Here is a 17,500-nt window from a genome sequence, read left to right as displayed (position 1 = left end):
ACAGAGAACAACCCACTAGGAAAGTGGCCATCCCCACAGAGACGCCAGCAGAACAGCCCACCTCAGCACCCTACAAAAGTCTCGACACCACAGCAGAACAGTCCACACCAGACCCTGACCATAGAAACGACATCACAACAGAACAGACAAAAGAAAAACCCCAAGCCCAGCAGCTCTCACCCCCTCTGAGCACCCCCCCTGTCAGCCACCCTGATAGCCCTCCTGACAACCCCCCCACACCCACTGAGGACAAACACAAGACACAGATTGTCCTTCTTATGGACTCAAATGGGAAATATTTAGAAGAAAAAAAACTTTTTCCCAAACACAGTGTGTCTAAACTCTGGTGTCCAAACACCCAGCGCGCCCTAGACCTTCTGTCTGAGGACAAACTAGGCTCACCTAGCCACATAATAATACACACAGGCACAAACGACCTGAGAGCGCAGCAGGAAAGGGTGGCCACAGCACTGAAGGGAGTGATTGAAAAAGCTTCTTCTACTTTCCCCAACGCACAAGTGGTTATCTCCACCCTGCTACCACGAAAAGACTTCCACCCTGCTACAATACAGCGGGTAAACGCAAGCATTTCCCGTGACTGTGCCTCAAAACCAAATGTTTTTCTGGCACACCACGCCACCCTGGACTTGAACAGCCTCTATGACCAGGTCCACCTCTACAAGGCAGCAGTGCCCACCTTTGCCCGGACTCTAAAGGACATCGCTCTCAAACGAAGCCCCAACACTTCACACAGGAGCAACAGATCAATAGACACCCCACCCAGACCAGCAAGACACCCTCCAAGACCTCCAGGACCCCCCCCGGACCTACACACCCCCCCAACATCAACCATGCCCACACCCAATTTAGGCCCCCTCAGATCAGACCCATGCCACTCCTGCCCACCCCATGCACCCCACCCCCGCAAAGAGGGTTTCAACATGGAAGTCACACATACGCCCAGGTAGTGAGCGGGCAAACAGGCCCAACCCCCACTCTTACACTCGCCCAAGCCAACGGCATGTACCAGATGCTCAGCAGGCTCTGCTCACACTTACTGGCCTGAGGCCAATCCCCGACCAACAACATTGGACACTTTATGGAACAAAAAGCCTTCACTATATCATCCTGGAATATCCAAGGTCTGAGGTCATCTGCCTTTGGCCTAAAGAGCAGGAACCCGGACTTCACCAAAGAAATCGGTAATGCAGACATTGTCATCCTGCAAGAAACCTGGTACAGAGGAGACGGACCCACTGGTTGCCCTCTAGGTTACAGAGAGCTGGTAGTCCCATCCACCAAACTACCAGGTGTGAAACAGGGAAGGGACTCAGGGGGAATGCTAATTTGGTATAGAGCAGACCTAACTCACTCCATTAAATTAATCAAAACAGGAACATTTTACATTTGGCTAGAAATTCAAAAGGAAATTATCTTAACAGAGAAAAATGTCCTCCTGTGTGCTACCTATATCCCCCCACTAGAATCCCCATACTTTAATGAAGACAGCTTCTCCATCCTGGAGGGGGAAATCAATCATTTCCAGGCCCAGGGACATGTATTAGTCTGTGGCGACCTAAATGCCAGAACTGGACAGGAACCTGACACCCTCAGCACACAGGGGGACAAACACCTACCTGGAGGTGACAGCATTCCCTCCCCCATATGCCCACCTAGGCACAACTTTGACAACATAACCAACAAAAACGGGTCACAACTCCTGCAGCTCTGTCGCACGCTGGGTATGTACATAGTCAATGGTAGGCTTCGAGGGGACTCCTATGGTAGGTACACCTATAGCTCATCTCTTGGCAGTAGCACTGTAGACTACTTTATCACTGACCTCAACCCAGAGTCTCTCAGAGCGTTCACAGTCAGCCCACTGACACCCCTATCAGACCACAGCAAAATCACAGTCTACTTGAACAGAGCAATACTCAATCATGAGGCATCAAAGCCAAAGGAACTGAGTAACATTAAGAAATGCTATAGATGGAAGGAATGCAGTTTGGAAACCTACCAAAAAACAATTAGGCAACAGCAAATTCAATCCCTTTTAGACAACTTCCTGGGTAAAACGTTCCACTGCAATAGTGAAGGTGTAAACTTGGCAGTAGAAAATCTTAACAGTATATTTGACCTCTCAGCTTCCCTATCAAATCTAAAAATCTCAAATAGAAAACCGAAGAAAATGAACAACAATGACAAATGGTTTGATAAAGAATGCAAAAATCTAAGAAATAAATTGAGAAACCTGTCCAATCAAAAACATAGAGACCCGGAAAACCTGAGTCTACGCCTTCACTATGGTGAATCACTAAAACAATACAGAAATGCACTACGGAAAAAGAAGGAACAGCACGTCAGAAATCAGCTCAATGTAATTGAAGAATCCATAGACTCTAACCAATTCTGGGAAAATTGGAAAACACTAAACAAACAACAACACGAAGGTTTATCTATCCAAAATGGAGATGTATGGGTAAACCACTTCTCCAGTCTTTTTGGCTCTATAACAAAGAATAAAGAGCAAAAACATATACATGATCAAATACAATCCTAGAATCAACTATTAAAGACTACCAGAACCCACTGGATTCTCCAATTACCTTGAATGAGTTACAGGATAAAATAAAAACCCTCCAACCCAAAAAGGCCTGTGGTGTTGATGGTATCCTTAATGAAATGATCAAATATACAGACAACAAATTCCAATTGGCTATATTAAAACTCTTTAACATCGTCCTTAGCTCTGGCATCTTCCCCAATATTTGGAACCAAGGACTGATCACCCCAATCCACAAAAGTGGAGACAAATTTGACCCCAATAACTACCGTGGAATATGCGTCAACAGTAACCTTGGGAAAATACTCTGCATTATCATTAACAGCAGACTCGTACATTTCCTCAATGAAAACAATGTACTGAGCAAATGTCAAATTGGCTTTTTACCAAATTACCATACAACAGACCATGTATTCACCCTACACACCCTAATTGACAACCAAACAAACCAAAACAAAGGCAAAGTCTTCTCATGCTTTGTTGATTTCAAAAAAGCCTTCGACTCAATTTGGCATGAGGGTCTGCTATACAAATTGATGGAAAGTGGTGTTGGGGGTAAAACATACGACATCATAAAATCCATGTACACAAACAACAAGTGTGCAGTTAAAATTGGCAAAAAACACACACATTTCTTCACACAGGGTCGTGGGGTGAGACAGGGATGCAGCTTAAGCCCCACCCTCTTCAACATATATATCAACGAATTGGCGTGGGCACTAGAACAGTCTGCAGCACCCGGTCTCACCCTACTAGAATCCGAAGTCAAATGTCTACTGTTTTCTGATGATCTGGTGCTTCTGTCACCAACCAAGGAGGGCCTACAGCAGCACCTAGATCTTCTGCACAGATTCTGTCAGACCTGGGCCCTGACAGTAAATCTCAGTAAGACCAAAATAATGGTGTTCCAAAAAAGGTCCAGTCGCCAGGACCACAAATTCCATCTAGACACCGTTGCCCTAGAGCACACAAAAAACTATACATACCTCGGCCTAAACATCAGCACCACAGGTAGCTTCCACAGAGCTGTGAACGATCTGAGAGACAAGGCAAGAAGGGCATTCTATGCCATCAAAAGGAACATCAATTTCAACATACCAATTAGGATCTGGCTAAAAATACTTGAATCAGTCATAGAGCCCATTGCCCTTTATGGTTGTGAGGTCTGGGGTCCGCTCACCAACCAAGATTTCACAAAATGGGACAAACACCAAATTGAGACTCTGCATGCAGAATTCTGCAAAAATATCCTCCGTGTACAACGTAGAACACCAAATAATGCATGCAGAGCAGAATTAGGCCGATACCCACTAATTATCAAAATCCAGAAAAGAGCCGTTAAATTCTACAACCACCTAAAAGGAAGCGATTCCCAAACCTTCCATAACAAAGCCATCACCTACAGAGAGATGAACCTGGAGAAGAGTCCCCTAAGCAAGCTGGTCCTAACATCTATCTAGGGTCTGCTGTACGCAGATGACCTGGTGCTGCTGTCTCCCACTAAAGAGGGGTTACAGCAGCACCTAGATCGTCTTCACAGGTTCTGTCAGACCTGGGCTCTGACCGTTAACCTAAAAAAAACAAATATAATGATATTCCAGAAAAGGTCGGGAAATAAGGATGACAAATATAAATTCTATTTGGACACAGTTCTATTAGAACACACCAAAAACTACACATATCTAGGACTAAATATGAGCAACACAGGTAGCTTTCACGTGGCTGTGAATGAGCTGAGAGACAAAGCAAGAAGAGCATTCTATGCCATTAAAAGGAACATTAAAATTGAAATTCCAATTAGAATCTGGCTCAAAATTTTTCAATCAGTTATAGAACCAATTGCTCTATATGGCAGTGAAGTATGGGGTCCACTCTCTAATAATGAATTCACCAAATGGGACAAACATCCAACTGAAATATTGCATGCAGAGTTTTGCAAGACTATATTGCAAGTACAAAGAAAAAAACTCCAAATAACGCATGTAGGGCAGAATTGGGCCAATACCCCCTCCTCATTCGAATAGAAAAAAGAGCCATCAAATTTTACAACCATCTAAAAACAAGTGACCCTAAAACATTCCATCACACAGCTCTACAATGTCAAGAGATGAAACCAGAGAAGAGTCCCCTCAGCCAGCTGGTTCTGAGGCTCAGTTCACTAACCCAAACCAACCCCATAGAGCTTCGGGACAGCCCTCAGAAAATCTGGCCCAACCAAATCATCACAAAACAAAAAGAAAAATATATCACCTATTGGAAAGACACCACAAAAAATCAAGGTAAACTTCAATGCTATTTGGCTCTAAACAGACAGTACATGGTGGCAGACTATCTGACCACTGTGACTGATAGAAAACTGAGGAAAAGATTGACTAGGTACAGACTCAGTGAGCACCGTCTGGCTATAGAGACCGGTCGTCACAGACAAACCTGGCTGCCCAGAAAGGACAGGCTGTGCTCACTCTGCTCCAGGGGAGAGGTAGAGACAGAGGTGCATTTCCTACTACACTGTGACAAATACTCAGACCTTAGAGCATATTTCTTTCCCAAAATTATAACTCAATACAAAGAATTTGAAACTATAAAAGATGAAGAAAAAATCAAATATGTATTGGGTGAAAAGCCAAAATGTGCAGTTTTGGCAGCCAAATATGTGTCCTCCTGCCATAACCTGAGGGACAGCCAGTGAAAAATCCCATTTAGCTTAGTTTTGTTTTGTCTTTCATACCAGGTCATATGTCTTCTCAAGTCATATTGACACTGGTCTACTACTGTTGCTTTAATTTATTGTTGTTCTGATTAATATTGTTGTTGTAGTTGTTGTTAATGGTGATCCCATGTCCACTACTACTAGTATTATTACTGTTGGTCCCACCATTTCTTTATATATAAATATATATATATTTTGTATATATATACATATATATTTGATTTTTATTTTTCGATATGTATACTTTGACAATGTAAGTAATAATGAACTTGCCATGTCAATAAAGTCAATTGAATTGAATTGAATTGAATTGAGAGAGAGAGAGAGAGAGAGAGAGACAGAGAGACAGAGAGACAGAGAGACAGAGAGAGAGATGGCATTGCCCTCTTACGCTCTTCGCAATTGCATTCGATGAAGAAAGCTATATTTTCATAAAAAATTAACTTTTTCTCTCCCTCTCTATCATCTCCCCCCCTTACTTTTTTTCTGTCTCCCTCCCTCCCCTCTATCTCTCTCTCGCTGTCTCTCTCTCTCTCTGTCTCTCCAGTACAGTGGCTGTAAGCCCAGGAACCAGTGGGAGATGTGGCATCCCACCCTGGTAGCTGAGGCTGTGTTTGCCATTGCCAACATCTTCAGTTCCCTTCGTCTCATCTCCCTGTTCACAGCCAACTCCCACCTGGGACCGCTACAGATCTCCCTGGGACGAATGCTGCTGGACATCCTCAAGTTCCTCTTCATCTACTGTCTGGTGAGGGAAACACACACACACACACACACACACACACACACACACACACACACACACACACACACACACACACACACACACACACACACACACACACACACACACACACACACACACACACACACACGCACCACAGACAATAATAAAGTTACACATACATAAACCCATAAGCATTAATTAATGCCATTGAAGTGTCTCCAAAATAATGTATTTGCTTTCATACATTGTTCCTCTTGGGTCTTTGTGCTGATATCTGACGTTCTTCTATCCCTCATGAAAAGAAAAGAAATCTTCAATATACTCAAAAGCACACGCACGAGCACACACACAAACACACACACACACACACACACACAGGGACGCAGTTTTAGCCTGTCGGTAGACAAATAAATATTTTACAGATGCACAAAAAGCTTATTTCTTATTTATTTTATTCTTATTTAAACATTTTGTTTACATCCATGTTAGTGAGCATTTCTCCTTTGCCAAGATAATCCATCCACCAGACAGGTGTGGCATATCTACAAGCTGATTAAACAGCATGATCATTACACAGGTGCACCTTGTGCTGGGGGCAATAAAAGGTCACTAAAATGTGCAGTTTTGTCACACAACACAATGCCACAGATGTCTCAGGTTTTGAGGGGGCGTGAAATTAACATGCTGTCTTCAGGAATGTCCACCAGAGCTGTTGACAGAGAACTTATTGTTCATTTCTTTATTATAAGCTGCCTCCAACATTGTTTTAGAGAATAAGAAAGTCCAATCGGCCTTATAATTACAGACCACGTGTAACCACTCCAGCCCAGGAACTCCACATCCGTCTTCAACCGTCTGTGACCAGGACTGCTGATGGAACTGTGAGTTTTCACAACTGCAGAATTTCAGCGCAAACTGTCAGAAACCAACTCAGGCAAGCTCATCTCCGTGCTCGTTGACATCACCAGGATCTTGACCTGACGGCAGTTGGGCGTCGTAACTGACTTCAGTGGACAAGTGTTCACCATTGATGGCCACTGACACGCTGGAGAAGTGTGCTCTTCACGAATGAATCCCGGTTTCAACTGTACCGGGCAGATGGTTTGCTGATGTCAACGTTGTGAACAGAGTGCCCCATGGTAGCGGTGGAGTTATGGTATGGGCAGATAATCTACAGACAACAAACACAATAACATTTTTTTTATGGCATTTTGAATGCACAGAGATATCGTGACGAGATCCTGATGCCCATTGTCGTGCCATTCATCCACCGCCATCACCTCATGTTTCAGCATGATAATGCACAGCCCCATGTAGCAAAGATATACACACAATTCCTGGAAGCTGAAGAAGTCCCAGATTTTCCATGGGCTGCATACTCACCAGACATGTCACCCATTGAGCATGTTTGGGATGCTCTGGATCAACGTGTATGACAGCGTATTTCCAGTTCCCGCTAATGTCCAGCAACTTTTCACAGCCATGGAACAGAAGTGGGACAACATTCCAAAGGCCATAATCAACAGCCTGATCAACTCTCTGTGAAGGAGATGTGTTGTGCTGCATGAGGGAGGTGGTGGTCACACCAGATACTGACTGGTCTTCTGATCCACGCCCCTACTTGTTTTTAAAGGTATCTGTGACCAACAGATGTATATCTGTATTCCCAGTCCTGTGAAATCCATAGATTAGGGCCTAATGAAGTTATTTCAATTGACTGATTTCCTAATACGAACTGTTTTTCAGTAAAATCTTTTAAAATGTTGTTATATTTTGTTTAGTGTACGTCCGTTGCATAAAGGGATCCTTAAACTGGGGCGGCAGGTAGTCTTGCGGTTCAGCGCATTGGGCAAAGAACCGAAAAGTTTGCTGGAACAAGCCGCAAAGTCCAAAAAATCTGCAGTTCTACCCTTGAGCAAGGCATTCAACAGCAACTGCTGCCTGGGCGCCAAATGACTTCGATTAAGGCAGCCCCCCACCCCCCCCCCATCCCCCCCATTCATCTCTGACACATTTCGGTTGAATGCCTTGACTCATGCAAATGACTCAGTTATGCCCCCTTTGACTTGTTCCTCTTTGTATGTGGTTCTAGGTGTTGCTGGCGTTCGCCAACGGGCTGAACCAGCTCTACTTCTACTACGAGACAAAGGCCTCCGACGAGAAGGGCAAGTGTAAAGGCATCCGCTGTGTCGAGCAAAACAACGCTTTCTCCACGTGAGTTTGATGACGCGTGTGCACTTGTGTGTGTGGTAGAATTGTTACAAATATAATTATAATCTCTCTCCTCCTCCCTCCCTCCATCTCTTCCCCTTCCCGCCCTCCCTCCCTCCATCTCTTCCCCTTCCCGCCCTCCCTCCCTCTCCCCATCTCTTCCCCTTCCCGCCCTCCCTCCCTCCTTCCTCTAGGTTGTTTGAGACGCTCCAGTCTCTGTTCTGGTCTATCTTCGGTCTGATCAGTCTGTATGTGACTAACGTAGATGCTGACCATCAGTTTACAGAGTTTGTAGGGGCAACCATGTTTGGAACCTACAATATAATCTCTCTGGTGGTTCTACTAAACATGCTGATCGCCATGATGAACAATTCCTATCAACACATCGCTGTGAGTACTACTACTACTACTATACTACTATACTACTAACTACTACTATACCACTGCTATACTACAGCTATATTACCATTATACATCAACCATACTACTACTATACCACGTCTATACTACCACTATACCACATATATACTACAACTATACTAATACTGTGTTACAACTATACTACCACCGTACTACTACTATACGACAGATATATTACCACTATCCCACAGCTATACTACAGATATACTGCCACTATACCACAACTATACCACAGCTATACGACATATATATTACAACTATACCACAGCTATACTACAGATATACTGCCACTATACCACAACTATACCACAGCTATACGACATATATATTACAACTATACCACATCTATACCAAAGATATACTACCACTATACCACAACTATACTACTACTATACCACATGTATACTACAGATATACTACCACTATACCACAACTATACTGCTACTATACCACATGTATACTACCACTATGCCACATATATACTACTACTATACTAATACTGTGTTACAACTATACTACCACCGTACCACTACTATACGGCAGATATAATACCACCATACTACAGCTATACTACAGATATATTACAACTATACCACAGCTATACTACCACTATACCACATATATACTTCTAATATACTAATAATGTGTTACAACTACACTACCGCTATACTACCACTATACTACCGCTGTGGTATATAGTGTACTGCCACTATAATACTATACTATACCGCCCCTATACTACTATTATACTACCCTTACACTACTACTATACTGCCACTATACTGGCACTGTACTATCGCTATACTGTCTCTATACTACCACTATACTACCACTGTACTATACCACCACTATACTACCACTATACTACCACTGTACTACCAATATACTACCAATATACTACTACCACTACTATACTACTACTATGTTGCTGCTATAGTATTATACAACTACTATACTGCTGATGTACTGCTACTATGGTTATGCTATACTAATGCTATACTACAGGTATACTACCAATATACTACTACTACCACTACTATACTACTACTATGTTGCTGATATAGTACTATACTACTACTATACTCCACTGTATGTTCCGCCTTGTCTCGTGCTCATGCAGTCTGTAGTTTGTTAATCTTCGTTGTTTAACATAATTTGGCATTTTAGTTGTTTCAGCTCATTTTCCAAAGTCAACTCAACAAAAAAAATTGACATTTTTCAAAACAGTGTATTAACCTTCTGCCTTAAAATTTGAAATAACACATATATTTTTTTAAAGTGTTCTCTCTCCTGAGTGAAAACCCTGATGAAGGCTAGGCTTAAGACCAAGCATGTTTATCAATGTCCACTGCCATCCAAGAGTTTCTGAATTTCCTCTTCACTTCAACCTATACAGGACCATGCAGACATTGAGTGGAAGTTTGCAAGGACCAAGCTGTGGATGAGTTACTTTGAAGAGGGGGGTACTCTACCTTCTCCCTTCAATATCGTACCCAGCCCCAAGGCAGTGTGGTACCTGGTGTGTTGGACCAATAGACATGTCTGTAAGAGGACCCACTCCAAACCAACTGACACCTTCGGCACCTTGGGGGTGAGTGATGACAGATATACTCACACAGACAGGAGGCAGGCACCCTGGGGGTGAGGGATGACAGATATACTCACACAGACAGGAGGGAGGCACCCTGGCGGTGAGGGATGACAGATATACTCACACAGACAGGAGGCAGGCACCCTGGGGGTGAGTGATGACAGATATACTCACACAGTCAGGAGGCAGGCACCCTGTGAGTGAGTGATGACAGATATACTCACACAGACAGGAGGCAGGCACCCTGGGAGTGAGTGATGACAGATATACTCACACAGACAGGAGGCAGGCACCCTGGGAGTGAGTGATGACAGATATACTCACACAGACAGGAGGCAGGCACCCTGGGAGTGAGTGATGACAGATATACTCACACAGACAGGAGGCAGAAAACCTGGGAGTGAGTGATGACAGATATACTCACACAGACAGGAGGCAGGCACCCTGGGAGTGAGTGATGACAGATATACTCACACAGACAGGAGGCAGGCACCCTGGGAGTGAGTGATGACAGAATACTCACACAGACAGGAGGCAGGCACCCTGGGAGTGAGTGATGACAGATATACTCACACAGACAGGAGGCAGGCACCCGGGGAGTGAGTGATGACAGATATACTCACACAGACAGGAGGCAGGAACCCTGGGGGTGAGTGATGACAGATATACTCACACAGACAGGAGGCAGGCACCCTGGGGGTGAGTGATGACAGATATACTCACACAGACAGGAGGCAGGCACCCTGGGGGTGAGTGATGACAGATATACTCACACAGACAGGAGGCAGGCACCCTGGGGTGAGGGATGACAGATATACTCACACACACATGAGGCAGGCACCCTGGGGGTGAGTGATGACAGATATACTCACACAGACAGGAGGCAGGCACCCTGGGGGTGAGTGATGACAGATATACTCACACAGACAGGAGGCAGGCACCCTGGGGGTGAGTGATGACAGATATACTCACACAGACAGGAGGCAGGCACCCTGGGGTGATGGATGACATATATACTCACACAGACATGAGGCAGGCACCCTGGGGGTGAGTGATGACAGATATACTCACACAGACAGGAGTCAGGCACCCTGGGAGTGAGTGATGACAGATATACTCACACAGACAGGAGGCAGACACCCTGGGGGTGAGTGATGACAGATATACTCACACAGACAGGAGGCAGGCACCCTGTGAGTGAGTGATGACAAATATACTCACACAGTCAGGAGGCAGGCACCCTGGGAGTGAGGGATGACAGATATACTCACACAGTCAGGAGGCAGGCACCCTGGGGGTGAGTGATGACAGATATACTCACACAGACAGGAGGCAGGCACCCTGGGGGTGAGTGATGACAAATATACTCACACAGACAGGAGGCAGGCACCCTGGGAGTGAGTGATGACAGATATACTCACACAGTCAGGAGGCAGGCACCCTGGGGGTATGATGACAGATATACTCACACAGACAGGAGGCAGGCACCCTGGGGGTATGATGACAGATATACTCACACAGACAGGAGGCAGGCACCCTGGCGGAAATTAGGTGACGCATACACACACACACACATACTCACGCACACATACACGTACACACACACACATCCTTGATAAAGGTGAGCAATAATGACTGTTTAAAATAAATATTTCAAATAGTGAGCTACAGTTACAGCTAAAGTTTTGAGCTTATGTGTCACGTTCCTGACCTGTTTTCCTTTTTTCTTGTATTTATTTAGTTGGTCAGGGCGTGAGTTGGGTGGGTTGGTCTATGTGTGTTTTTCTATGTTGGGGTTTTTTGTGTTCGGCCTGGTATGATTCTCAGTCAGAGGCAGCTGTAGATCGTTTGTCCCTGATTGAGAATCATACTAAGGCAGCCGGGGTTTCACGTGTGTTTTGTGGGTGGTTGTATCGCGTGTCTGCATTCGTGCCACACGGGACTGTTTGTCGGTTGTTTTATGTTATTTTTGGTTCGTGTTCAGTTTCGATTCATTAAATAATCATGGACACTAATCACTCCGCATATTGGTCTGATCCTTCTCGCCTCTCCTCCTCGACCAAGGAGGAGGATTACGACGACCGTTACAGAACCACCCACCAATCTAGGATCAAGCGGAGTGCAAACGGGCAGCGACAGCAGTGGGAAAAAACCCAGGACTCCTGGACTTGGGAGGAGATCCTGGACGGCAAAGGACCCTGGGCTCAGCCAGGGGAATATCGCCGTCCCAAGGCGGAGCTGGAGGCAGCGAAGGCAGAGAGGCGCTGGTATGAGGAGGCAGCGCGGCGACGCGGCTGGGAGCCCGAGAGTCAGACCCAAAAATTTCTTGGGGGGGGGTACACGAGGAGTGTGGCAAAGCCGGGTAGGATACCTGAGCCAACTCCCCGTGCTTACCGTGGAGTGAGAGGGCGTCGTACTGGTCAGACACCGTGTAATGCGGTCAAGCGCACGTTGTCCCCAGTACGCGTGCTTAGCCCAGTGCGGACTATTCCACCTCGCCGCACTGGTAGGGCTAAGTTGGGCATCGAGCCGGATGTCATGAAGCCGGCCCAACGCATCTGGCCACCAGTGCGTCTCCTCGGGCCGGCATACATGGCACCAGCCTTACAGATGGTGTCCCCGGTTCGCCAGCATAGCCCAGTGCGGGCTATTCCACCTCGCCGCACTGGCAGGGCTACGGGCACCGTTCAACCTGGTAAGGTTGGGCAGGCTCGGTGCTCAAGAGCACGTGTCCTCCTTCACGGTCCGGTATACCCGGTGCCACCTCCAAGTACCAGTCCACCGGTGGCAGCCCCCCGCACCAGACTGTCTCTCCGGGTTCTCTCTCCAGCTGCTCCCACCTGTCCAGCGCTGTCAGAGCCTTCCTCATCTCCAGCGCAGCCAGTGCCTATACCACGCACCAGGTCTACAGTGCGTCTCAGCCGGCCAGAGTCTGCCGTCTGCCCAGCGGCGCCTGAACTGCCTGCCTGCTCAGCGCTGTTTGAGCTGCCTGCCTTCCCAGCGCTGTCCGTCTGTTATGAGCCGTCCAGCCAGGACCAGCCAGAGCCGTCCAGCCAGGACCAGCCAGAGCCGTCCAGCCAGGACCAGCCAGAGTCGTCCAGCCAGGACCAGCCAGAGCCGTCCAGCCAGGACCAGCCAGAGCCGTCCAGCCAGGACCAGCCAGAGCCGTCCAGCCAGGATCCGCCAGAGCCGTCCAGCCAGGATCCGCCAGAGCCGTCCAGCCAGGATCCGCCAGAGCCGGCCAGCCAGGATCCGCCAGAGCCGGCCAGCCAGGATCCGCCAGAGCCGGCCAGCCAGGATCCGCCAGAGCCAGCCAGCCAGGATCCGCCAGAGCCAGCCAGCCAGGATCCGCCAGAGCCAGCCAGCCAGGATCCGCCCCTCAGTCCGGTGCTGTCCCTCAGTCCGGTGCTGCCCCTCAGTCTGGTGCTGCCCCTCAGTCCGGTGCTGCCTATTGGTAGAGTGGGTTTGACATGGAGGGTGGCCATTGGGAGGAGACCACGGAAGCGGGTTTTGACTATGGTGGGTTGGGGACCACGACCAGCGCCAGAGCCGCCACCGTGGACAGACGCCCACCCAGACCCTCCCCTAGAGTTTATGCGGGTGCGCCCGGAGTTCGCACCTTAAGGGGGGGGTTATGTCACGTTCCTGACCTGTTTTCCTTTTTTCTTGTATTTATTTAGTTGGTCAGGGCGTGAGTTGGGTGGGTTGGTCTATGTGTGTTTTTCTATGTTGGGGTTTTTTGTGTTCGGCCTGGTATGATTCTCAGTCAGAGGCAGCTGTAGATCGTTTGTCCCTGATTGAGAATCATACTAAGGCAGCCGGGGTTTCACGTGTGTTTTGTGGGTGGTTGTATCGCGTGTCTGCATTCGTGCCACACGGGACTGTTTGTCGGTTGTTTTATGTTATTTTTGGTTCGTGTTCAGTTTCGATTCATTAAATAATCATGGACACTAATCACTCCGCATATTGGTCTGATCCTTCTCGCCTCTCCTCCTCGACCAAGGAGGAGGATTACGACGACCGTTACAGAACCACCCACCAATCTAGGATCAAGCGGAGTGCAAACGGGCAGCGACAGCAGTGGGAAAAAACCCAGGACTCCTGGACTTGGGAGGAGATCCTGGACGGCAAAGGACCCTGGGCTCAGCCAGGGGAATATCGCCGTCCCAAGGCGGAGCTGGAGGCAGCGAAGGCAGAGAGGCGCTGGTATGAGGAGGCAGCGCGGCGACGCGGCTGGGAGCCCGAGAGTCAGACCCAAAAATTTCTTGGGGGGGGGTACACGAGGAGTGTGGCAAAGCCGGGTAGGATACCTGAGCCAACTCCCCGTGCTTACCGTGGAGTGAGAGGGCGTCGTACTGGTCAGACACCGTGTAATGCGGTCAAGCGCACGTTGTCCCCAGTACGCGTGCTTAGCCCAGTGCGGACTATTCCACCTCGCCGCACTGGTAGGGCTAAGTTGGGCATCGAGCCGGATGTCATGAAGCCGGCCCAACGCATCTGGCCACCAGTGCGTCTCCTCGGGCCGGCATACATGGCACCAGCCTTACAGATGGTGTCCCCGGTTCGCCAGCATAGCCCAGTGCGGGCTATTCCACCTCGCCGCACTGGCAGGGCTACGGGCACCGTTCAACCTGGTAAGGTTGGGCAGGCTCGGTGCTCAAGAGCACGTGTCCTCCTTCACGGTCCGGTATACCCGGTGCCACCTCCAAGTACCAGTCCACCGGTGGCAGCCCCCCGCACCAGACTGTCTCTCCGGGTTCTCTCTCCAGCTGCTCCCACCTGTCCAGCGCTGTCAGAGCCTTCCTCATCTCCAGCGCAGCCAGTGCCTATACCACGCACCAGGTCTACAGTGCGTCTCAGCCGGCCAGAGTCTGCCGTCTGCCCAGCGGCGCCTGAACTGCCTGCCTGCTCAGCGCTGTTTGAGCTGCCTGCCTTCCCAGCGCTGTCCGTCTGTTATGAGCCGTCCAGCCAGGACCAGCCAGAGCCGTCCAGCCAGGACCAGCCAGAGCCGTCCAGCCAGGACCAGCCAGAGTCGTCCAGCCAGGACCAGCCAGAGCCGTCCAGCCAGGACCAGCCAGAGCCGTCCAGCCAGGACCAGCCAGAGCCGTCCAGCCAGGATCCGCCAGAGCCGTCCAGCCAGGATCCGCCAGAGCCGTCCAGCCAGGATCCGCCAGAGCCGGCCAGCCAGGATCCGCCAGAGCCGGCCAGCCAGGATCCGCCAGAGCCGGCCAGCCAGGATCCGCCAGAGCCAGCCAGCCAGGATCCGCCAGAGCCAGCCAGCCAGGATCCGCCAGAGCCAGCCAGCCAGGATCCGCCCCTCAGTCCGGTGCTGTCCCTCAGTCCGGTGCTGCCCCTCAGTCTGGTGCTGCCCCTCAGTCCGGTGCTGCCTATTGGTAGAGTGGGTTTGACATGGAGGGTGGCCATTGGGAGGAGACCACGGAAGCGGGTTTTGACTATGGTGGGTTGGGGACCACGACCAGCGCCAGAGCCGCCACCGTGGACAGACGCCCACCCAGACCCTCCCCTAGAGTTTATGCGGGTGCGCCCGGAGTTCGCACCTTAAGGGGGGGGTTATGTCACGTTCCTGACCTGTTTTCCTTTTTTCTTGTATTTATTTAGTTGGTCAGGGCGTGAGTTGGGTGGGTTGGTCTATGTGTGTTTTTCTATGTTGGGGTTTTTTGTGTTCGGCCTGGTATGATTCTCAGTCAGAGGCAGCTGTAGATCGTTTGTCCCTGATTGAGAATCATACTAAGGCAGCCGGGGTTTCACGTGTGTTTTGTGGGTGGTTGTATCGCGTGTCTGCATTCGTGCCACACGGGACTGTTTGTCGGTTGTTTTATGTTATTTTTGGTTCGTGTTCAGTTTCGATTCATTAAGTAATCATGGACACAAACCACTCCGCATATTGGTCTGATCCTTCTCGCCTCTCCTCCTCGTCCGAGGAGGAGGATTACGACGACCGTTACATTATGTTGTGAACGTTAGAGATAGGTGGTGGCATATTGTGGTAAAGTACGTCATTCTGGCAAAAATAACATGCCGTAGAATTCTGCGGCACCCCGCGAGCTGTGCTGCAGTACGCCACATCTTTTAATGGAAGAACCACTGTATATTGTATGCTCCAATAAAATGAGAAATTAAAGTATTAGTTGGCTTGGGGATTCAAACTAGCGACTTTTCAGTTACTGGCCCAACGCGCTTAACCACGAGGTTACCTGCTGCCCACCTGCTAACAATCATAGCTATGGCCCCATAGGAAGACAACTCCACCATCTACATGGGCACGTGTTGTCACTGAATGGTTTGATGAGTTTGAAATCGATGTAAACCATATGCCACGGCCGTCTCGCTCACCAGATCTCTACCCAATTGCTTATTGGAGATTCTGGAGCCGTATCCGAGACAGCGTTTTTCCACCACTATCAACAAAACACCAAGTGATGGAATTTCTTGTGGAAGAATGGTGTCACATCCCTCCAATAGAGTTCCAGACACTTGTAGAATGAATGCAAAGGTGCACTGAAGCTGTTCTAGCTGCTGGTGGGCCATCTCCCTAATTAAGACACTTGGTGTTGGTGTTTCCTTTATTTTGGCAGTTACTGTACCTCAAATCAAATTGTATTGGTCACATACACATGGGTAGCAGATGTTAGTTTTGAGTGTAGCGAAATGCTTGTACAAAATACTGCATAGTCTCCTTAAGGATTCGAAGCGAGGCGCCGTCTTGCATAAACATACAGGAGAGAGTAGTGAACAACGTTATTATATTAAACTAAAACCCCAAATAATCATGATTTTTTCTTCTTTTTTTTCTTAATGAAATACTTATTTAGTAAACTGAAATAAAATCATGAAGAAAACCCGTTTGAAAAACTATAACTATAACTGAAACTATTATCTTTGTGTCCAAAAGTAATGAAATGACCGAAACAACAGGGTTAGCTTACAGCTAGCTCGCGGTAAAACCGCTAATTAGCATAACAAAAGAGAGCATTCACAACACATGAATTGTAAGAAATATGAATTCACATTACTGAAGGACGAACATGAGAATGCTAACTAAAAGTAATCACAGGAGATGATTGGATCACGGCTTGTGTAGTACTTTCTCTAGTTACTTCCTTCTCCTCAGTTAGAGATCGCCCAGCATGCTCTGCTCCACATCACCGGTGGGCGGAGCTACAGATCTCATATGATGAACTAATAGTTACTCTTAATAGTCTTTCATACTGATACCTTATGTACGTAAGTATTCAGACCCTTCGCTATGAAAAC

The 17,500-nt window shown here is 48.0% G+C and overlaps 1 protein-coding gene across 2 annotated transcripts in view; it reads left to right on the top strand.

Moving 5' to 3' along the window:
- The window catches only part of LOC129864180 (short transient receptor potential channel 4-like), a 122,004-nt gene that overhangs the window by 96,332 nt on the left and 8,172 nt on the right, over positions 1 to 17,500 (top strand). For both annotated transcript variants that reach the window (XM_055936864.1, XM_055936865.1), the window contains exons 8-11: positions 5,824 to 6,024; positions 8,096 to 8,217; positions 8,409 to 8,604; positions 10,031 to 10,225. In XM_055936864.1, the coding sequence (XP_055792839.1) occupies positions 5,824 to 6,024; positions 8,096 to 8,217; positions 8,409 to 8,604; positions 10,031 to 10,225 (714 nt within the window). The remainder of the gene's footprint in view (positions 1 to 5,823; positions 6,025 to 8,095; positions 8,218 to 8,408; positions 8,605 to 10,030; positions 10,226 to 17,500) is intronic.

This window comes from Salvelinus fontinalis, chromosome 10 (genome assembly GCF_029448725.1).
Source record: "Salvelinus fontinalis isolate EN_2023a chromosome 10, ASM2944872v1, whole genome shotgun sequence".
NCBI lineage: Eukaryota > Metazoa > Chordata > Actinopteri > Salmoniformes > Salmonidae > Salvelinus > Salvelinus fontinalis.
The sequence above is the reverse complement of the archived record's forward strand: the minus strand, read 5'-3'. Positions and strand labels throughout refer to the sequence as shown.